At 44.7% G+C, this 22971-nt stretch overlaps 1 protein-coding gene and 2 long non-coding RNA genes across 10 annotated transcripts in view; 2 read left to right on the forward strand and 1 right to left on the reverse strand.

Moving 5' to 3' along the window:
• Positions 1–272: 272 nt before the first annotated feature.
• LOC309649782 lies at positions 273–9533 on the reverse strand. The gene is made up of 3 exons (XR_014257282.1): positions 8915–9533; positions 8069–8171; positions 273–557 (listed from the first exon to the last, which is right to left on the reverse strand). It is a non-coding gene; the product is annotated as an uncharacterized lncRNA (long non-coding RNA).
• Positions 9534–9756: 223 nt separating this feature from the next.
• The window catches only part of MSI2 (musashi RNA binding protein 2), a 393052-nt gene continuing 379837 nt past the window's right edge, over positions 9757–22971 (forward strand). For all 8 annotated transcript variants that reach the window (XR_014257254.1, XM_082440130.1, XM_082440127.1 and 5 more), the window contains exons 1-5: positions 9757–9908; positions 10217–10257; positions 10592–10673; positions 11388–11472; positions 15310–15351. Coding sequence is in view for 7 of the 8 variants with exons in the window: in XM_082440130.1 (XP_082296256.1) it covers positions 9847–9908; positions 10217–10257; positions 10592–10673; positions 11388–11472; positions 15310–15351 (312 nt within the window). In the remaining variant the exon portion in view is untranslated. The remainder of the gene's footprint in view (positions 9909–10216; positions 10258–10591; positions 10674–11387; positions 11473–15309; positions 15352–22971) is intronic.
• LOC309649792 overlaps positions 15556–22971 on the forward strand; it is a 39300-nt gene continuing 31884 nt past the window's right edge. Inside the window, exons 1-2 of the long non-coding RNA XR_014257299.1 lie at positions 15556–16835; positions 18496–19131. This is a non-coding gene — a long non-coding RNA (uncharacterized lncRNA). The remainder of the gene's footprint in view (positions 16836–18495; positions 19132–22971) is intronic.

Genomic DNA, 22971 nt, shown 5'->3' on the forward strand with positions numbered 1-22971 from the left:
GATAAGCAGATGAGCAAAGCAATGCTCCAGAAAGAGCACTGTAGGTAATTGAATATGAAATATGTTGCAATCTGATAACATTAATAATATGCAGTCACTACTTTATATCTAATATGCAGTTCATTTGGCTAGAGTCTTACTAAAGCACTCCAGAACTGTTAGTGTAGGAATCCTGCCACAAACCTATGAAGTAAGCAGTTCTGTTTTCGTGCATTTTGAAGTATCTCTGTATTAATCATCTATTCTGTGCAGCAAATTAGCCCCAAACATAGTAGCTTCAAACAAGTATTTAATGTCTCACCCAGTATCTGAGGGTCAGGAATTGGGAGTGGCTTAGCTGGGAGGTTCTGGCTCCAGGTCTCTCGGGAAGTTGTTGAGATGTGAGATGGGGTAGCTGTCCTCTGAAGGCATGGCTGGGGCTGGCAGATGCACCCTTAAGATGTCTCACAATCCTGGCAGGTTAGTTCGGGCTGCTGATAGGAAACTGCAATTCTTCTCCACGTGGGCCTCTCTAGCAGGCTACTTGTGCATCTTGACGGCATGAAAGCCGGCTTCCCCTAGAGTGATCAGAGAGAGAGAGCCAGGCGGAGGGCACGTGCCTTTTCTGATCCAGCCTCGGAATTCAACCGCCATCATTTCCTCCACATTCTATTCATTAGAAGCCAGTGACTAAGTACAGACCACACTCAGGGTGAGGGGAATTAAACTCCACCTCTTACAGGAGGACTAAAGAATGTGTGGAGATACTTTAAAACCATCATGACCCCGTTTACAGATGAGGGTGGCTTATCCGTTCAAGGTCACCTGGCTACTAGAAGACCCTACATGCAAGGCAGCAGACTGCTTTATTTCCCCTCTGCTGTGCCATCCACACACAAAACAAACCAGAAGACCCCACATTCCTGAAATCACTGCACACAAATTCAGAATCTGCCTTTTTAAACTGGCCAAGATCTTCTAAAAGCAGCAGGAGACTTTATGTTGGAAATGGATGAAATGGACACAAAACTGGAAGGTAGGAGTCAGCTTTCTTCTTAATCAGCTCTGCGACCTTGAGAAAAAAAAACACTTCTCTCTGGGCTGGTTTCCTCCTTTGTAAAACAAGACGGGCTAGCTGAGTGGTTTCCAAACTTAGTTGGCCATCACAGTCCTCTGGGGAATAAAAGACTCTCTGGCCTTACATTAAATCTACCAGGTCACAACCTCCAGGAATCTGTAAAATTAAAAAGCTCCCCAGGAGTCCAATGGACAGGTGTGCAGACACTAGGAACCGCTGGACTTTATTGCTCATGCTTCCAGCTCTAACGTTATTTTAACTCCTCCCTTCTGACTGGATGTACCCAGGTAAATCATCAGTCCTGGACCCTTGCTACAATCATCAGGGAAATTTTAGATGTCTGGGGCTCCCCTCAGGCAAAATAAATCAGACATTCTGGGAAGGGGCCTAGGGATCATTACGGTCTGTTTGTTTTTATCAGTATGTTTTCCAATAGTCATGTTCAACCTTGGTGGCACATTAGAATCAGTTGAGAAGTTTTAAAAAAGATCACTGCCCACACTGTCCCCCAGAATAATTAAATCAGAATCTCGTGGGTGGAAGCAAGCATCAGTATTTTTTAAAGTTCCCAGGTGATTATAATGAATAGTCACACTGACCAGTGTTTGCCTCATTTGAGATAATTCCAATGCTGCCTCACCCGTAAAAGATTATTCAGAAGAAAAATTATTCAGAAATCCTAGATGCCACAGTATTCTAAGAAAAAATGCATTTGAAATGGAAGATAGTAAAAATTAAATGGAAGTGAGTTTCCATTTCTGTCAATATGGCAGACTAAATAACTTGAAAATCCTCCCACTATAAATACTGGTTTATAAATATAAACCATGTATAAATATTGGTCAAGATGTAATAAACACCCATTGAAATGAGCTCATGGGACAACAAGGAAAGGCCTCCAGTGCCAGAAGCAAGAGAAAGATGACAGTTAGCATGGTGAGCAAGAAGGAGGATGCGGAGCTGGTCTCAGGCAGGTTTGTTGGCCTTGTGGAAAGAAGACTGTTGTTTGAGTCCAGTAAAGCAGGGAGATGGAACTGAGATACCCGAGTAAATGTGGGACCTTGAAAGGGATGAATCATTATAGAAATAATTCACTGGAAAAAAATCTCCCTAGTGGCACAGGGAGACAAGAAAACTTGTCTTGGCATAAGTTGAAAGTGGAGAAAAAAGTCTTCACTGAGAATTTGGGACTACAGCCCAGCCTCATGTAAATCTGGGACTGAAATTTACCCTTCCTCTATGGTCCAGGAACCCTAAAGTGGAAAAAAAAAAAGATAAAAATACTGACCCAACACCAAACTACAAAACATACATGGATACAATCCACCATAACCAAGATGTAGTAGATCCAAGAGTCCCAAGAACCTCAGATAAAAGAACTATCAGACAGACTATAAAATAAGTAGGTTAAAAAATTATTAAAGACATAAAAGAACATTTGGAACCATCAGAAAATAACATAACACTATAAAAAAAGGTAGATTTGAAAGATAACTAAACAGAACTTCTAGAAATGACACATATAGTCATTGAAATGAAAAGCTCAGTGGATGAGTTACATAGCAGATTAGACACAGCTGAAGAAAAAATAGCAAATGGATCTGAAGAAAATGCCCAGGAAGCAGCACAGAGAGTCAAAGTGATAGAAAGTCTGAGAGAAAAGTTCAGGCTATGTTGCATAGAAAGAGAAGGTGCATTGTACACCTAATATGAGCACCAGAAGGTGAGAATAGAGAGGGTGTAAGGGAGACAGGATTTACATAGACAACTGCTGACAGTTTTCCAGGTTTGATCAAAAACATGCATCCTGAGATTTTGGATATGCAATGAATCTTGAACCATGTAAATAAAATAAATTCACACCTGAACACTGCATGGTAAGAATGCAGGAAGTCAAAGACAAGAGAGAAAAATCTTAAAACCAGAAAGAAAAAACAGATTACCTACAAAGGAATGACATTTAGACTGACAGCAAATGTCTCAACAATAAATAGAAAACAAGAAGACATGACATATTCATAAAAGTGCTGAGGATAAAATAACTTTCAATCTAGAATTTTACACCCAGAGAAATCATCATTCAAGGATAAGAGTGAAATAAGACAATTTTATACTAATAGAGAAAGCACGTCACTCACATAACCTCCCTAAAAAAAAACTACTAAAGGATATGTTTCAAGGGAAAGGGCTGGTACCTAGAAGAAAGGGAGAAAAACATGCTAGAAACAAAGGTGAACAAATTGGTAAACATGGGCAAATCGAAACAATGACTGTATAAAACTAAAATGACAGTAGTGATTAAATTTAGGGGTATAAAAACAGGTGAGTCTAAAATAAGAAGCAATAATAACATGTAAAAGGGAGGATGTAATTGAAGTTGAATAATTCTCTGTTTATTGTAGAGTTTCAGGGAGGCTGGATTAAGTGTACATGTTAAAAATTGTAAAGTAATCACTAAAGGAATAGAAATATATCTTACACCTCCTAAAAGAGTTAAAGAGGAAAAGGGAAAAAAGAATTCTTGATCAGTTCAATAGAAGAAAAGAAAGGAAGTAAACAAAAAACTTAGAGAAAGCAGAAGAAAATGAGACATCAGTTCCAAATGTCAGAAATCAGTAGATCAACAGGCTGTCTTATACATTGCTAGTGGGAGTACAAATTGGAAGAGCAACTTTGGAAAACAGTTTAGCATTATTTTGTAAAGTTTTACATTTACATAGCTCATGACGCAGGAATCACTCCAAAGAGAAAATTCTGCCCGCATACACCGGAAGATAAGACTACTTATCACAGCTGCTTGTAACAGCAAAAAATTGGAACAACTCAAAGACCTGTGACAGGAGAATGGACAAACTAATTTGTGGGACAGTCATGAAATGGAATTTTATACAAATATGGAAAATAATGAACTACAGCCAGAAGCAACAGTCTAGTTGAATCTTAGTAATACCATGTTGAGTAAGAAATATAGGCCTCAGAAAATTTTTGTAAAATTTTAAACCGAGTATATGATAAAAATTTGATAAAACTTTTTAAAAAGCAAAGAAGAATAATAAATACAAGATTGAGACTGGTGGTTTCTTCAGGTGGGGGAACAGATAGAGGAGGAGTATATAAGTAGTTGTAAGTCACTGTTACTGTTTTAGTTCTCTAGTTGAATAGTAGGTTTACAAGTGTTCATAATATCAAAAAATAAAATAAAATAAGGCCATGGATATACCTAATGATGATAGTATGTTTATGCCAGAGATTGTGATTAATACAGTTTTGTGCCCCTAAGTTTCATTAACAATATCGGCAATTACATTAAATGTAAATGGACTAAACTTACTAGTCAACCCAATAAATAAATGAATAAGATCCAGGTACATGCTGTATAAGAGACTTATCTAAAAATCAAAGACATAGAAAGGTTGAAAGTAAAAGGATGGAAAAAGATATGCCAGACAAATGCCAGCTAGAAGTGAGAGTAGTTATATTTATTGTAGGCAAAGTAGACTTTAAAGCAAAAAGCACTAGGGTTAAAGATCATCTATGCATATATTAAAGAAACGATTCACTAGGAAAACAGTAAATCTAAGCTTGTATGCACCTAATTACACAGCTTCAAAATAAATAAAGCAAAATGAGAAATAACATGTTAAAAAATAAAAAAATGCAGTCATAGTATGAGATTTTCATAGCCCTTTTTGATGTACCTTATCGCATACTTTTAAAATATAGAGAGCAAAATTTGAGAGATTTACAGTAGATATTGGCAAATTCAGTCATATAAGGAGATTTTAATGTACCACTATAAAAAGTGATAAATATTAGTAAGGCTAAAGAAAATCTGGATAATATAATTAACAAGCTTGATTTAACAGACTCATACAGAATGCTATACAACAAATAAGATATACACATTCTTTTCAAAACCACAGGAGTATTTATAAAAACTATTTACCAAAGCAAATCTCAACAAATAATAAAGAATGTGCTACATACAGACCACCTCTCTGACCTTAATTAAGTTAGACATAAATAACTAAAAACCAAAACAAAAACTTGTGTTTAGAAATGTAAAAATACATGTGTATTGAGGCAAAGAAGAAATCATACTCGAAATCTAAACATTCTTTGCCTGGGATGGTAATAAAAATTCTACATATTTTGTGGAATGTAGTTTGAGTGGCACTTGGAGTGAAATCTGTAGCCTTAAATGTTAAAAAAAAAAGAAAACAGAAGTGTGAAAATTAATTACTTAAGCCATCAAGAATCTTTTTAAGCCAACAAAATAAATCCAGAGACCAGAACAAAGAAAATAACATGATATATTAACAATACACAATTAGATCAGGAGTCCCCAGCCCCTGGGCCCGCGTACTGCTAGTGGTCTGAAGCCTGTTAGGAATCCGGCTGCACAGCAGGAGGTGAGCGGCGGGTGAGCTAGCAAAGCTTCAACTGCCGCTCCCATTGCTCGCATTACTGCATTACCCCCGAACCATATCCCTCCCCCCCAACTACCGTGGAAAGAAAAAGGTTGGGGACCACTGATTAGATTATATTTTATATATGGTATATATTCTTATACATAAGAACATAAAATATATAATAGTATATAAAAGTGAAAATTAATGAAACAAAAAAATAGTATTAACCAAATTGAAAGTTGATTCTTTGAAAACACTAGTAGAAAGTAGAAAGAAACGCTAGATAAAAATAGGGAGATCTCTGACACAACTGACCCAGAAAAGAGAAGATACATATACAATAATATTTGGAATGAAAAAAAATGAAGGGTATGGATAGATGCAGCAGAGATTAGAATATATTAAGAGAAAACTATGAACAGCATTTTTAAAATAAATTTGAAAACCTAGCTGGTATGGACAATTTCCCTGAAAAATATAATGAGTAAAAATTGAGTTAGGAAGAATATAAAACCTAAAGAGATCCATAGCCATCAAAGAAATGGAATCAGTAGTTAAAAATCAACCTAGGAAATGTTTATCCCAGAGTCAGACATCTTACTGGCAAGTTCTACCAAACAGTCAAGGAACACATAATTCCAATTTTATACGCACTGTTCGAGAAAATGGAAAAAGAAGGAACCAGTTCATTTTTTGAGGCCAGTATAACCAGAGAAGGGCAATATGAGAAGGGAAAACTGCAGCCTATGTGACTTATGAACATGGATACAAAAATGCCTACAATGAAGTTAGATGTTGACCTTCATTCATTCATTCATTCATTCATCCTTTCATTCGTTCAACAAATATTTGCTTAGTGTTAACCATGCACCAGTAGGCGCTGTGCTAATACTTGGAGAGCAGAAATGGACAGGAGCTTATGGCTTAGTGGAAGAGATAAGCAATAAAGCAAATGATCACACAGGGTAGGGTACACAGAGGGCATTCTGGCAGGATAACAGTGCATACCGAGGGGGATTCAACCTCGTCAGAGAGGTCAGGGAATGCTTTCCAGGCATATTAGTGGAGCAAGAATGAGTGTGGGAAGAGCGTTTAGGAGGTTACTGCAGGGGCTCCAGTGGGAGATCTGAGATGCAGTAGCAGGAATTTGAGAGACATTGAGGAAGTAAAACCAACAGAGCTTCATGATGGATTGCACATGGGAAGGTGTCAACCTGGAGAGGGGTCAACCTTGTCTCTAAGATGGCTGGGGCTCTGTTCGTCGAGAAAACTTTAAAAGAGGTTCAGGTTTAGGGGAAACGAGCATGCGTGTGGTTTTGGAAATGTGGAGTTTGGGGGTAACTTTAGGAAGGCTAAGTGGAAATGATGAATAGGAAATTAACCAGAGCCTGGAGTTCTGTGGGGAGAGCAGGCTGGAGATTTTAATTTGAGTGGCATCAGAACGTAGGTGGTATTTAACCCATCCTTCAGAGGATCTCATCCAGAGAGGGTGTGTAGTTAGGGGAGAGAATGAACACCACTATTTAAAGGAAAGGCAGAGGAGGAGGAGTCAGGGCAAAGAGAGGAGGAAAGGCAGGAGAGGTAGGAGGAAAGGCAGGAGAATGTGGGCATCAAGGATGCCAAGGGAAGAGTGAGTTACAAAGAATGGAGTGTCCAACAGTGTCATGGGCTGTTGAAACTTTAAGAGGGTGGAGGACTGATGTGCTCCTGGAATTCTCCTAACCCAGGGGCTACATTAAGTGAGTGAGCTGGAGGAGAAATGCATAATGATAATAAACTAAGAGCAGCAAGAGTGAATTTTTTGGACAATGAGACTCTTCCTGTAACCTGTTTATGGTGATGGTTACTAGACTCCATGCATTTGTCAAAACTCAGACTTATAGACGAAGAAGAGTAAAATGTTACTGCATATAAGTTAAAAATAAATAAATAAAAACAATGCAGTATTGGTGATTTAAGATCTAACTTCCTCTTTATAACTGCAGGGCTAGCTCCTGCAATTTAATTCAGTTCAGCTTGTGTAGGTCTACAACAGGGAACAAGGGCACCCCACTCTCACCTTGTTAAGGGCAGAATAAATATGCATGCAGCAGAGCCAAAGGGCATGGGACTGATGGCCAGAGCTCCGCTAAGGAACTGACAGGTGGTGGGTAGGGTGTAGCCTGGTAAACTTGGTTCCTCTGGGCCCCTGATGTAAAATGAGGGGGGTGGATCAGGAAAGGCCTTTCCACCTCTGATGATCTGTGGTTCTAGTGTAAAAATCCCCCACAAACTCCCATTAGCTCTGTTGTCTGCATTTTGTTATTGAGAATAGTCATAATAAACAATTACCATAATAACAACTGGCTCTTCAACACATGGGACCCCAGATGATTTGGGAAGCAGCTTGGAGTGAATTGGAAAATGCTTGGGCTTCTGGTTTAAAGTTTTAAAGTGCCTTCTAAAAATCTATGATAACAAGCACAGCCCATATAGGCTTGCAATGAAAAAGGGACTTTTACATGTGTTCATTTCAAACCCTCCCCTCACCCTATCAATGCTGTCAAGGAAGAATTATCCCAATTTAGGAGACAGGGAGATTAAGAGCCTGGTCACTCACGGGTTTGGCTGATGTTGGTATTTTCCAAATGGTCTATTTTTCAAAGACCCACAGTGGATTTGGTGCAGTTTTGGTGTTGAGTGTATTCCACTGTATCCTAATCCTATGAAAATTAGTGGAAAAGTGTTAATTGGGCATCAATTCATGCTTAACATTAATTTGAGTATTTGATGAACCACAAATACCCAATGATGTTGCCCCCTTAAGCCATATTAACTCAATTTATTGTAATAATTAAAAACAATAAGGATAATTATATCCTTATTGTTTTAAATACCCCACAAATTGAATCCAGCCTGAATTTAGCCGGCCTGAAATCCGCTGGAGAAGTGGGCTTTGTTTTTGGGAAGCTACAAAATTATCTTTTAGGAATTTTCAGCGCCGGAAAGGATAAAAGCCAGCATCTATTAAGCACCTACTGTGTGCCAGGACCTGTGCCGCACCACACTGCTCCCAAGGTGGCGGGGGTGTGTGTTTGAAGCCTTCTGCCACCCTCAGCTACATCCCCAGATGGTGGGGGGCTTGGGCTATTCACATCTCATGCATTTTACTACCTCGGCATAGAAACAATAACATAGATATAGCAAACGGGTTGGAGAGGGGTTTCCTGAAATAACCATCCTTCCCGGCCCTCCCAGAGATGCTCCCAAATTATTTCTCACTATATAAAAAAATTTGATTTGAACTCCGATCATTTGACCTTGACCTCTATAACCCTATGTTATTATATTTTTTAAGCGCCTTATGATTAACGCGGAAACCCTTTCTTCGGCATTTTCTCACCACTGGAATCGCGACAGTTTCCTCAAAGTTCCAAAATAACCTTTCCCGGGCAAGGATTCGTACCTCTGCCGGGGAAGGGCGGGGAGCCGCGCAAGACGTGCCGGTGCGGAGCGAGAGCCAGAGAGAACTTCCAGCGCGAAAGGAAAATAAAACTTGTGGCTGGTGTTTGTGCGGGAGAGTCTCCGCAATCCTGAAGCCCCGCGATCCTGAGGGGTCTCGGCGGCTGCCCGAGGAGCGCCAGGGTTTGGATTTGATCCCGACGTCCTTGACCTAAATTTCTGCGCGGTGGCTGGAAAAAGGGCGCAGAGCCGGGCAGGCGGCTGTTGCCATCCCCGGATCCAGGAGGCCGGGTCCGGGGAACTTGAATGGAGAGGCCGAACTAGAGGGGTGGGGGGCATCTTCTCCCCTGCCCCAGTGAGGAGCCGCGGCGAGCTCCCCGCGCCTCCCCCTCCCCCGATCCACCCGCCCCCCGCAGCCCATGTGATCCAGGGAAGTCGGGGTGCGCTCCCCTTGGCTCGGCCCGCCCGGAGGCGGGGCTCCTCGGGCCGCGGGGTTCGCGCACCGCCCCCATGGGTCGGGCAGCGGGGGGCAGAGTGTGCGCGCGCGGGCAGGCGGGGGCCGCACCGGGGTGCGTGACGTCACCGGCATTGGTTACACGACGTTCTAGAACTCCGCCCCACGTGCGCCGCGGAGGAGGGGAGGAGGAGGAGGGGATGGGGGTGGGGAGGAGGAGGGGGAGAGGTGGGGATGGGCCGGGGGGGCGGGGACGGGGGGTGTGCGAGCAGCGGGGCTGAGCTAAGCCGAGCCCACGTGTGACGGCTCTCGCCGCTGCCCCGGCTCCGCCGCTCTTAGAGAGATTCGGAGGAGCCCGGGCGGGGGGGAGGAGGAGGGGGAGGAGGGAGCGGGAGATCTCGGGGCTCGGAGCCGGCCGCCGCTCCGCTCCGATCGCTGTGGGGCTCGGTTTTTTGGGGGTGGGGGGGCGGGGGGGCTCAGATATGGAGGCAAATGGGAGCCAAGGCACCTCGGGCAGCGCCAACGACTCCCAGCACGACCCCGGGTAAGTTTCCAGCCGCTGCCCACCGCGCCGCCTCGGGCTCGCTCTCCTTGCAGCGGCGGGGACGGCGGTGCGCGGAGCCGGGCATCTCCCGCGCCCCCCCAATCCCTCCCGCGCGCCCCCCCCCCCCCCAGTGGAAGTTACACACCTTTGGATTGCATTTCGCCGTCACCTTCTCCCCCACCCCACCTCCCGGCTCTCGCTCGCTCGCTCCCCCCCCCTCCCCGCTTTCCTTTTAGCTTTTGTAAGTTACACGTCAAAATGGCCGATCTGACATCGGTGCTCACTTCTGTTATGTTTTCTCCCTCTAGTAAAATGTTTATCGGTGGACTGAGCTGGCAGACCTCACCAGGTAAGGGAGGGAGGGGGGGACGCCTGGGTCCCCCCCTTCTTGGCTTCTTTATTGCTCTTTGTTATCCCGGTGTAGGAGCCCCCCCCCCCCCTCGCCATTGGCTCCCCACTTCTCCTGTGCAAGGTTATTTTTTTAAATAGCAAATCCTTTCCGAGCCCTCTACGCGACCTCTGTTGCCGAATTTCCCCCGCGTGTGCAAAAAAAAAAAAAACACCCAGAATAACAACAGAAAACTACTTTTGGTTTTTGTCCTTGATCAAAATTTGCATTGCTTTTTTTTTTCCACACCTTCCCCCCCCCCCCCCCCCCAATCTCTCTCTTTCTCTCTCTACAGATAGCCTTAGAGACTATTTTAGCAAATTTGGAGAAATTAGAGAATGTATGGTCATGAGAGATCCCACTACGAAACGCTCCAGGTAAAGCATTCCCTTCTGGATTTTGTCTTTATTTTAGAACAAAGTTTAAGTGTTATTTTTGGAGGTGTCTTCGGAAGTAGCTAAGCGGATTTAGAATGGGGCTCAGGCATGTGGCTGGTTTCGAACGTCGCTCCATCCTCCCTCCTCCTCCATTAACCCCAAAGGTTATTGTTAATTGGGGCTGAATTCTGGATACACAGATGCCCACATCTCCGCTTTAAGTCATTTTCCCGTCGCTTCTTTTTCTTCTGTTTCAAATGACATTCAGCTTCATTCACTTTCCACATAGTTTTTTTGTTTTTTTGTTTTTTTTTAATGTGTGCTTCCCCCGCACTCCCAACTCCCCGAACTCTTAAGCCCCTTTAGAAAGCTGGTTGGATCTCCTCTAAGTGCCTGGGTTTCTTCGGAATAAAACAAAGCGTTAAAGAAAGGGAAGGGGAGGAGGAGGAGAGAAACTGAGGTGGCGAAAGAGTGGAGACACCAGCGTTCTCCAAGTTACCTCCACCCGCCCTGCCCCCGTTCCACTTCCCCCATTAACCTTGATGTGTTTCCTTGCGAGGCCGAGGGCTGTAGGCAGGAGGGGGTGGGGAGGGTGGGGAGTGGGGGTGAGCGGGGGCAACTTTGCTCTCCATTCTGCATTAGGGCTCGCTCCTTGTTGCTCTCGATGGTGTCACATTTTCTTGTTTGTTTTTCTCCCTCTTTGTCTCATTTCAGAGGCTTCGGTTTCGTCACGTTCGCAGACCCAGCAAGTGTAGATAAAGTATTAGGTCAGCCCCACCACGAGTTAGATTCCAAGACGGTAGGTTGCTTTTCCTTGTTGTTGTTGTTTGCCCCTTTTCAGGACCGATCTGGGCATTGACAGCCCAATTTAAAGAGACAGTGTCTTCTTTTGCTTCTGTGCTGAGAACTGGGTACTTTGAAGCTGAGGTTGCAAGTCGGTCCTAAAGTTTGCCGCAAAGGCTGGATTTGGGGTTTTCTTTTTAGAGCCTGTCCCACTGCAGCCCCAGATGCTGCCAGGCCTAGGCTTGGGGGAGGGGTCGGCTTGGGGAGAGGCTATCTTCCGGGCCAAAGGACCCTGCGAAGAGACTCCACCACCGATCAGAGGCAACTTTTCTTTGTCAGCCGAGCCCAGCCCGCGTTAACCAACTGTGGCTGTGGGAATCGGCTCTTAGAAGGCACAGCTTGCTTCATGGCCGAGGGGGACAGGGGGCCGAGGGGGACTGGGGGCCAAGGGGGACTGGGGACGCGAGGAGGTGAGGGGGCGCTAACCACAGTCCAGGCAACAGGTTCCTCTTGGGCACTTCGGATTTGGAAGGTGGTTTGAGAAGGGAAGGATACCTCCCAGATCCAAGCTGGGCATCCAGTGGGTGACTCCAGATGGTGTGAAATCTAAGGCTGATAAGGTCTTGGGTTTCAAAGTGGTTTTTTTTTGTTTGTTTGTTTTTTCTTTTCTTTTTCAGATCCTTTGAGTGTGGGTACTTTTACAGCATTAGAAGGTTTTAAAGTCCATTGTTGAGGGGATAAAAGTCTCTAAGGTCAGAAGAGGAAGGGAAGAAAGTATCAGTGTATAATACTACATTTAATGGGGGAGAGGAAGGGGAGTTCATAGCATTTTATTGTGGCTCTCCTGCCTTCCTTGTCTACTAGAATTTCCCCATGGTTTTTATTCATCCGCCTTAAGGCAGGGGCCCTGAGGTGACTTTGGGATGCAGTGCTGGGCCGCTGGGGACTTCACCTCTCTGTGGTGGGTGAGTGGGATGGGGGCCGGGGTAGGGGTGGGGTGGAAAATCATGCTCTAGGCCCAGCTGCCCGTGCAGAGCTTGGGCAAGTTGTTCCCTGCCTCTAGGCCTCAGTTTCCTCTTCTGTAAAATAAAGGAGTGGAACAAGTGATCTTCTCATGTCCCTTTTGGCTTTAACACTGAATGGCAGAGAAGACAAGAACCTGGCCACCTTTGGTACCCTTGAATTGATTTTGCAAATTTACTCTTTTTCTCTGATCAGAGGTCAGGTGCATGCCTCCTACCCCCACACCACCCCCCCCAAAGAAAAGAGGCCCACACTTTAAGTTGCTTTATTAATTGCACTGAACTTGTCCTAGCTTGTGGCCCAGGCTTTTTGCACTTTCAGATCATTTAATTTCAGGGACAATCATTTTCAGGGTGATAACGGATGTCTGAAGAATTTTTATCTCTTTGACTTCTTGGCTAGACAGTTCAAAAAGCTAGTAAAATTAAAGAGGAAAAATATTTCAAGGCAAATTCGGGAATTTATTATTCACCCCTCTGTCCACCCCGGGTGGGAGAAGTATTATAGTATTTGATTTCTATGGTGTCTGGTGGGTCATCTCCCTCAGTATCAGATGCAGCGCCTGCAGTTTTCCCTCACTAATTGTTTGTAGACATGTTTTGGTCACTATTATTTAGTATAACCTAGCTTTTGACTTTGTTTCAACGTTCAGTGCCGGAGGCAGAAGCGGTTGGTTTATTGACATGGAAACGAGGATCTTGTTTACTGTTACCTTAAAAGCTTTGTTTAGGTAACGGCCAGTCACATCCAAAATAGTACCCTAGTCTTTTCCTAGAGGATTTGTAGCTACAGTAAGTAGAGTTGTACTTAACTAACTAATGTTTTCATTTTTGGTAGTTTTCTTTTTCGTTCGTTTTTAAAAAACCGTTGACAGGGATGTACAAAAGGTTGGGATTTGCCTTACTTCTCTTGACCTGTCCTCTCCTTTTAAGATCTCAGCGTGTACACGTGGCCCACAGAAGATCTCTCATTGTGGTATAACACGTTGTTACCGCAATACCCTATACAGGAGATCTGAATTGGCTTCGAGTTTTGTAACTTTAGATATATATAATTTTTTAGCGCTCTGCTTTCTTTACTTCTCCCTACTCTCTTCTGGCTCCTGGCCTTTCTCTCACCTCTGACATGTTCCTCACCTTTTGCCCCACAAACAAGGTGACTTATTATTGCAGTTGTGTGCTGATCAGCTAAAAAAAAAAAAAACTTTGGGAGAGTGTTTATGGGAAGACATATCTGTCTTACGTTTGCTCAACAGAATGGAAAATCCACACCTGTTGTATTTCTCCTGTCGACAGCTCCTAGTCAGTGCTGAATATACCTGTAGCTGTGGTAATGTTAATCTCCATGAAAGGGTAGTTTCCTAGATCAGAGATTTTTGTCTGTTTTAGTTTTTGCAAAGTAATCTCTCATTTCTCAGGTGATGTTTAAAGGTGGAAAACATGCTGCAGGCTTTTATGAGGTCTTTAAACTACCTTAATAAAAGTGGTGACTATGTCTTACTGGTTAGGTCCTAGGGGCTGTTAAGTCTGGGAACAGAATTAGCTCTGGTGTGACTTTCCCCCTCCTCTGTGCTTTTTCCCAAAGCATCACTCTCCCCGCCCCCGCCCCCCATGGCAGAACTGAAAACAAGGTTGAGATTTACATTTTAAAAGGGGAAAATTTTAATATGAAAGCCAAAGCGGATAAATAAATAACTTGTAGCTGTATTCATGCCACGCTCCGTGTTGAATTTTACCCAGAGATTTGTGACATTTAGAAATCTAATGAAAACTAACAATGGGAATATTTTTTCATTCTTTCCTTACCCATATTTTCTGTCCAACAACTTTTCCCCCCTCAAATCAGCCTATTAGACTCAAATGCTTCTGTGGGAATTGTTCAGAGTTTTAAAGCCAGTCCCTGATTCAGATCTGCAGATGTCTGATCTGGTGTACTGGTTGTTTTTCCATTCAGACTGGGGTTGGGGTAGGGGGAATATCCTAAATGTTGCACTAGATTCTGACTGCTTTTTTTCAGTAAATTTTTTTTTTTTTTTATCCTCTCCCCATAACGGCCTTACTTTTCTAACATGGGTTTAGGTTGCTCATAGATTTTTACCCCCTGTGATTTTGAAAATCCAGGTGCATTTATCTCCAATGTTTCCATTTATTTTTATTCATTATTATTATTTTTAAGAACCCACTCAGTCTCTGTAGTTTTTGACACCTGCTTTCTTTTGAGGTATAACTACAGAACGAACTATCCTTTTGATTCATCTTAGGTAATTTTACTTTTGCCAAGATGAGTGAATTAATTCAAGCAGAGCATGGTGTTGCATGTTGATGGGGAGTTTTTTGGACGTTGTTGACTTAAAAATTTTTGGAATCCCCTTCCCCACCTGTGTTGTTTAGTTATCATTGAGGAGAAGAACTACCATCCAGTTACGTGCTGCTGGAAGGGTCTTCCATGTAAATTTCAGGTTATGATTTTTTTTCAGTGATGATGTTCTCATCTTTTCTCCCAGAAAAGATGCAAATTAGATGCATGAAGCCCTAATGCAAGCGAAGCCCTTGCCTAAATAAGAACACATGAGATCTGGTGTATTACAGCATTACACATTGAAATTCATGGTGGGATGTTTCAGAAAGGCTCGCTGTGTTTGTTACATTTTGGGAGAGACCGTTGCAGTTTAGATCAAACTTTAAGGAAGCTTTTAAGTTGCCTGAGAAGTTACTAAAAGCTGGGTTAAAAGCCTGAGAAATGAGTGATTAATAACTAGGTGATTAGTCAGAATTGTTTTTCTCCCCTCAAAGTCATGCAGCTGACTCCTGCTTTTGCATTTTTTCCCCAGATTGACCCCAAAGTTGCATTTCCTCGCCGAGCGCAACCCAAGGTAAGTAGGAGAATCAGTAATAGGATTTTAGCCCTCCGAGGTGGTTGCCAAGGATTTCAAGTTTCCAACAGAGCACTGGCAAGGAAGCGTTGAAACCTGGTGCACACCGTTTCTTCAGGGTATCAGCACGTGGCTGTGGAGAGGCCAGGGCAGGCGCTCTGTGAAATAACCGTGCGTCTGCAAGTCAGCCGTCCCCAGGTGGGTTCTGAGCATCCAGCTGGGGGCAGGGGCAAGCCCGATCCTTCCTGGGAGGACATAGCTCCATCTGTTGCAATATTTATGCAAGTGTTCTATTTATTTTTTAAGCATCGCTGAGATCATATCAGGAAAAGTTGGACATTTCCTCGTGACTCTTTGTTGGAGGGTACTCTTCTGAGGTCTTACAACTTAGAGTTTATGTAGAGGAGTAGAACTTAAGTAAACAACTTGTCCTTTCTTGGAAAAACAACTTTGTAGACCCATGAAGCCCTCAATCTGACAGAGGAAGTGGTTGGATGTATTGGTTTCAGGTAGATTGGGTAAATCTGGGCACACTTGAAGCCAGCAGTGCTACCCTTTGGTGCAGGTGCTGGTGCCTGGGCGGAGAAGTGCTGGAAACGTTGTCCCTTTGTAGGAGTGGTACTACAAGCCTTGCTGAAAGGCTTGAGATAGGCCTTCACCTTTTCCCAAGTGTGTGGTTAACATAATTTTCACTGAGCTTGCCAGGTGTGGCCACAATATCACAGCTGCATAAAGCTTAAGGTGAAATTTAAAGGGCCTATGGCTTCCACACTAAATTTTCACTTTTTAATTATACTTTTTTCTTCCCCGGGTAATATCGGAAGAAATACTTTTTCCGCATCTTGTGGTCTTGGCCCTCTTTTAAGGGAAAGGGGAAAAGGTGAAGTGTCTGACTGTAGGTCATAAAGGGATAGTGCTGTGGTTTTAGCAAATTCAGTTTATTTCTTTAAGCATGGTCTCCCAGAAGTGGAACCTTTTAGCTGTGCAAAGGAAGGAATGGTTTTGTACATTAATGAAGAAATAGTTGGCTGTTGTGGATGGTATTTTGAGAATTTCAGGTTGGAGCCTACCATGCGATTCCCTCCTTCCTTCCTTCCTCCTTCCCTCCTTCATCCCTCCCGTCCCTCTCTCTCTCTCCCCCCTCTTTCTTCCATGTCTTCCTTTCCCTTCCCTTCCTTTCCCTTCCCCTCCCTTCCCCTTCCCTCTTTCGAAGGAAACACAAAGCTCTAAACAAAAATAGTGAAATATTTTCTTTAGGCATTTTTTTCCCTAAAGTTTAAGCAAATAATAGGAATTAATGAACCAAAGAGGTTAGATTATTTCTGTACTGAGCACAAACTTTGGGACCGTATTAAGTGTTTAAAGGTTGCTTTCCAAACTGTGTGTGATCCTTGACATTTCAGAAGGCTTCCAGGATAAGCAGTGTTTCCTCAGTTTGGAAGAATTGCTGTTTCTTCCATAAATGTGAATCTTCAAATTTCCAGGTTAGTCATTTGATCACCGAGAACTCGGATCAGATTACCCTAGAGGGAAACTGGAAAAATCCCTGACTTGGTCAAACCATGGGTTTGACCTGTTTTCTCCTCTCCCTTGCTGCTCCTCCCCAACCCCCCATTTTTTTTAAAACCAGGAGGACAATATTTTATTTTAATATACTCTGGCATTTGGTTTTTCACTGATGCATTGAACTTAAAAACGAGACAATATTTCTCAAACTTGTCAAAGTGTGCCCCCCACCCCTGCCCCAACCCAGGAGTCTGGGTTGGCTTAGGTGAATTACCAGACTTTTGGATGTGAGCTAACATTAAACCAGTTGGGGAAGGACATCTTTCCATGGAATTCTAGGAATTTCATAACAATACTTTACTTTTTATGACACACGTTACTTTACAAGGAACTTTCCTATCCACTGTCTCCATCTGAATCCCAGGTCCTGCAACACTGAGAAATCATCTACTCTCAGTTTGCTCATCTGTAAAATGGGAGTGATGACGGTAACGCCCTCAGAAGGGGGTCGTGAAGAGTAAAGGAGCCTGGCACAGGGTGAGGGCCTTGACACTTATCAGCCTCATCCTCACCAGCACCGTTACTGTTGGTTTAATCACCGTTGTTGTTGTTTTCAAGCTTAACAGCCTGTGTTTGGATCCGAACTGTGCCACTTGTTAACTGTGAATTTGGGCAAATCATTTAACTTCCTCAAATCTCAGTTTCCCTATCTCACTGAGTTTTGGTGAGAAGTAAATAAATTAAGAAAGGTAAAGTGCCTAAAAAAAGAGCTAGCGTATGGTAATACCATATGTGGGATCTGCTGTTTTAGTTTTTTTAATTTCTTTTATTGACGTACGGTTGATTTACAGTGCTGCGTTAGTTTCTGGTGTACAGCAAAGTGATTCAGCTGTATATGTGTATGTGTGTACGTATATATGTATTCTTTTTCGTATTCTTTTCCATTCTGGTTTAGTTACCTAATGTTTTTCTTGTTATTTTCGTGAGGCCCTCACGCTAATCCTGTGAGAGGTCTAGTAATAATGACGACGTTCATTGAGTTCATGTGCCAGGCACTGTGGAAGGGACATGATGTGTATTCACCCCCTCAGTCTTCACCTCTGCCCTGTGAGGTGGGTGCTAGTATTATCTCCATTTTCTGGATGAGGAAACCAAGGCGCAGCTGGGTTGAGAAGTGGCGTACCGTGGCCCCAGAACTGGGCCCTCTCCCGGCATTTGTCCTGCGGGGGCCCCGAGGGGTACGGAGGAGGCGGCAGCTCTGAGTGGTCACCAGGCCGTGAGGAGCAGAACCGCACCTCCGGACCTCGATGTTCCATGGTTGGGTGATTCGCCCAACCCCTGTGATGTCATACCATTGTGTGACACTGGTGTGTCTCTCCATCCGAGCCCTCGGGGCATCTTTCAGAGGGTTCTGGGCTTGAGGGCGGGGCGTGGTGGTTGGGAGCTGGGGCAGGGTGTGGAGAGAGCGTCTTCCTTGTCAATGGTTATTTTCCAGTAGAATTTGAGTCCGACCAGGGGGATTTCAGACTGAAGGGAGTTTTGGAGGCCAAGACCCAGCTGGCAGGAGAGTAGAACGTTAACTCAAGCCTTATTTATCTATTGTTTGTCTCCACTAAAACTTGTGTGCGTTTGCGTTAGGGTCTCAGTGGCAAGGTGAGCCGTGCCCCTCCTCGGGGACTGGGTGAAGAACTTGTCAGTGATGCGTCAGCGTGTCTCTCAGTTAAGACTCATTTCCCTGCTCTCTGGCCGTCCCTCCGTGCTAACACTTGCCAGAGAAATATTCCGTGGAGGTGTTAAAACAAGACTGGTGGAAAGAAACTGTAACTGGATACAAAAGAAAATCCACGGCAGCAAAGAACAGATTTCGTATTAGGACTGTCATAATATTCTTTAATGTATCACATAAATAAAAATCTGTTTTGACGAGAATTTTAATGAGCAACCCAAGGAAGGGTTTTGAATCCTGCAGTTCATCTCTCCCTCTTTGCGATAGAAATATTCACATCTCAAGTGAAGTATAATGGGCATTATTAACTAGTCGAGGGGAAGCTCTTTGGAGACTAGTGGCCGTTAATTAGTGAAGCACATTTTGATCAGAAGAAGATAGGTCTGTTCTGTATCTTTCTATTTCTCCGGATGATGACTTCATTTGGTAAAATATGTAAGAGTTTCCCTCCCCTCTATCTTTAAAGATTAAAGTGGTCATGCTACTCTAAAAAGATGACTTAATTTGAAGCCGTTGGAGAAACGGGGATGATTGGGATCAATCATGTCGTATCCTTTCGTCGGTCTTTTTGGGCAGAAGTGTTGGCTACCTGGAAGAATTTCGCTCAAGCTTTTGGGGTTCTTTTTCTTGTATGGAGAAACCAAGAGACAGCCTAGCATCTTGGGGCAAGAGTGAGTCTGGGCGTAACTCACCATCTGCCCTAATTATCCTCATGTATAGTAAAGCATTCCCCACTCCCCTGATTACCATTTTCCTCCTTCAGTTTTCGAGGCCAGAACCTTATCTGTTGATCAAGAGAGATCTCATTTGTTCAACCTATCTCCAGTTGCCTTTGGTCACAGCTGGGTGACCCTGGGCAAATCACCTCGGGCCCGCCAAGCCTCAGTTTCCTCCCCTTTAAAACTGGGATCGTGGAGCACCCCACATGGAGCTGTTTTCTTTTTTCAAAAATATTTATTTATTTAGGCTGTGCTGGGTCTCAATTGTGGCACGCGGGATCATCGTTGCAGCATGTTTAGTTGCGGCACGTGGGCTTCTTAGTTGCGGCATGCATGTGGGATCTAGTTCCCTGAGCAGGGATCGAACCCGGGCCCCCTGCATTGGGAGTGCAGAGTCTTAGCCACTGGACCACCAGGGAAGTCCCTGGAGCTGTTTTCAAGAGGAATGCAGAAGTCTTTGCCGGCAGCCTGGCACCAAGTAGCACCCGGCAAAGGTCTGCTGATACTATTATTATAGACTTATTTTTGTAGAATAAAAAACATTACGATGGTGCAAATGCCCTAAGAAAACTCTTCATTGGAAGGTAAGCCCCCTGACGGCAGGGGGCTGCTGATGGTTGCCATTTGGTGACTGTTTGTTAAATGAGTGCGTGGAATCCAGCCTGCCTTTTTCACAGGGGAGGCAGTTGACACTCAGGGGAGTTATGTCGATTGCCACAGGCCACATAGCTAAGTTGTGGCAAGGCTGAGCTAGAAGCCGGGTTTTCCTGCCCCCTGGAAGGCTCTCCAGATGGGTTCAGTGCAGGCTGGGTGTCTCACGCACCCATGTCCTGTTCCGGGGGAGCAGTTTCTTGGCAGCTTCTCAAGGGCGAGGGGTGAGTTTTCGACATCTGGCCTCCCCTGCTGCCGCGGGTCGGGTCCTCCTAGTGTCTTGCAGATCCTGGGTGATGTGCAGCTGTCATCTGGGCAGCCACAGTTAACCGACCTGCCGGTGGGTTTCTGTCCCCAGCAGGGATGTGGTGGGGTGTCTGCAGCCCTCGTCCGCGGCAGCGAGGGCCTCGGGGGATTAGTGGCTTAGCTTCTTTCTTTTCGGGGAGCGTGGCTTCTTCCTTCGTTCCCGGTAGCAGCAGGTGTCAGCTCAGGGTGGGGAGGGCACCTTGTCCTACAAATGTCCTTTCCCTGGATTTTTGCCTCTCCTCATGTGCTTTCGCTTCAGTGTTAAGGTCAGTCCACGCGGATGCTGGAGGGCCCGTGTTCTATGTCAGATGTTTCTGGCGGACAGGTGAGACGCCTGTGCCCCTCCGGGGAAGGAGAAGGAGGAATGCTCTGAGGAATCAGCTGACCCTCCTGGGTGCCTCTTGAGGCTGCATCCATTCTTTTTGTCCTATTCTGTATTTTTAAACCCCGAACGTTCTCCAGCCAAGAGCCCCGAGAACACAAAACAGAGATGGGGCTCCTCATTTCTGCCCTCTTGTTTGATCTGGTGTGTTCATTTACTAAGAGCTCCTTTCATTGTTTGTACTTGCTGACTGTCTGTGTGTGCACCCACTTTCGGGGGGATTTAGGAAACCCTCCTTGGCTTCCCAATGCCCACCGAACAAACTTTAAACTTAGCCTGGGAGGCAAGGTCCTTCAAGATCTGTATGGGGGTCTTCTTCCAGCCTATTCCCCAACTCCTCTAACCTTTTGCTGCTTAGAACCTGAGTGTTCCGCCTTCTCTGAAGAGCTGCCCTTTTGTGGGTCCCCATCTGCACTGCCCTTCCTTCTCTCTACTGTACAAAAGAGACTAAAAGAGTTAGTCGTTAACCTTTTCCACGAAGCTGTCCCTGCTTCTTCTTGGATGTAATAATTCTTTCTCTGGATTTTCACAGCACTTTACCTTTTCTTCGGTTATGGCCCTTCCAACAATAATAAATTAGCAAAAATCGTATTGATACATCCATTAGGCATTGTGCCGGGCACTCATTCATTCGTTTATTCACCAAACGTTACTGAGCACCTGCCATGTGCCAGACACTTGTGAATGGTTCTGGGGATGGTGTGGAGAATAAGACAAAGGCCCTGCCCTCGTGGGGCTTTCACTCTGGTGGGGCAAAGGAGCGGTGAGCAAAGTATACAACACACCGGCCAGTGTGAGAACCTCAGCAGGGTAAGAGTGAAGGGGGTGGGCACTGGCCATGTCTTTAATACATTCAGATGCCACATTCAGTGTTCAGTAATTATTTCCCAGTCTCTGCCCAGCACCAGGGACCAATCTCTGTGTTAGGTGCTTTGTTCTGGGTTTTATAGTTCCTTAGGTTCATGCCTTATTGCCTCTACTGGACAATAAAGGCACAAGCATATTTTACTCATTAAAAAATAGCCCTCAGCGTTTAGTCGTGCTCTTTTGCACACTGTGACCTCCATTTAGATAGAGTGAATGCAGGATGACAAAGGAGACACAGCGCTTGTCTTCAGGGGTCTTACCTCTAGGTTGGAAGGACAGGGAGCTGCCTGTGCTACAGGAGAGGATTCAATGAGCACGGTAAGGGAGGTCGGAACAGCATTTGGAAGAAGGAGGACTGAAGCTAGCCCCTTGGGGGAGGTGGTTTTTGCCCCAGATTCTGAAGAACAGGTAGGAAGGAAGAATGGCAGGAATGCAGTTCTTCCTACTGGGGCCCAGGAGGTCGGGAGGTCAGGTTGTGCAGCTGCAGGAAAGGGTGTGTACTGCCGGGTGCCCTAGGATGGGGCCTCGTTGGCAGGCTGGGCCAGCTCGTGGAAGGCCTTGAATGCCAGGCCAAGCAGATGCGGCTGTGCTTTGTTGGGCAGGCACTGGGGAACCTGTTGTGTGCGTGCAGGACCATGGAGCTGCTCCGTACCACGTGCTGAGCTCTTTTGGACCAATGTAGAAGCTGGGTCCCTGATAGGACTGTGGCTCTGCTGTTTCATGGAGAACTTCCCGCCCTGGACTTGTGCCTTAAGCGTAATTCATACTGCGTTCTTTCGACCCTTTCTTAGGAGTGATGTTCTGGGCAGATACCACCCCTGATCTGTGGGGTGTGTGGCAGCTACAGAGAGCTCTATCATTCTCTTGTTTCCGCCTTCTCCCCTCCTCTCCTTTTTGCCTCCTTAACAAGGGACCATGATATAGATAGAATTCCAAAGTTTTGTACTTGTGATCTTGACCTTACCGTGTGTAGACATTGAGGTTTGGAAATCACAGATTGTATGACACCAACGGCTGCTCTGTGGCTCAGAGCATCCTGACCTGTGATTTCATAGGTAGTGTCTGCTTGGGGTCACCTTGGGTGAGTGGCTGACTAGTGTGCGGGACGTGAGGTTTTGGAATCATAACCTCTGCCTTCCGTGCGGTGTGAGAGGTGTGAACCGGCGGGATCTTGGGCCCGAGCCCCCCCGTAGTACATTGTCGTAGCAGCGGAGGATGGTTGGTCCAGTTGGGACAGTATTTGGCTCCCAAATACAACAAGGTGTCCCTTTTCACCCTCTCCTTCAAGGGTAGATAGCATCAAGCTCCCAGCTCTCTGGGAAGTTATTCTTAGAGAGGGTACTTCTTTATTTTATTTGAATAATCAAAAAGAAAAGTCTTAAACTCAGAATAATGACTGTCACATACTGTGTTTCAGTATATGTTCAAGGAACCATATGAGCCTCTATCTGCTTAATCTTTAA

This window comes from Balaenoptera physalus (genome assembly GCF_965194825.1).
Source record: "Balaenoptera physalus genome assembly, chromosome: 20".
Taxonomy (NCBI): domain Eukaryota; kingdom Metazoa; phylum Chordata; class Mammalia; order Artiodactyla; family Balaenopteridae; genus Balaenoptera; species Balaenoptera physalus.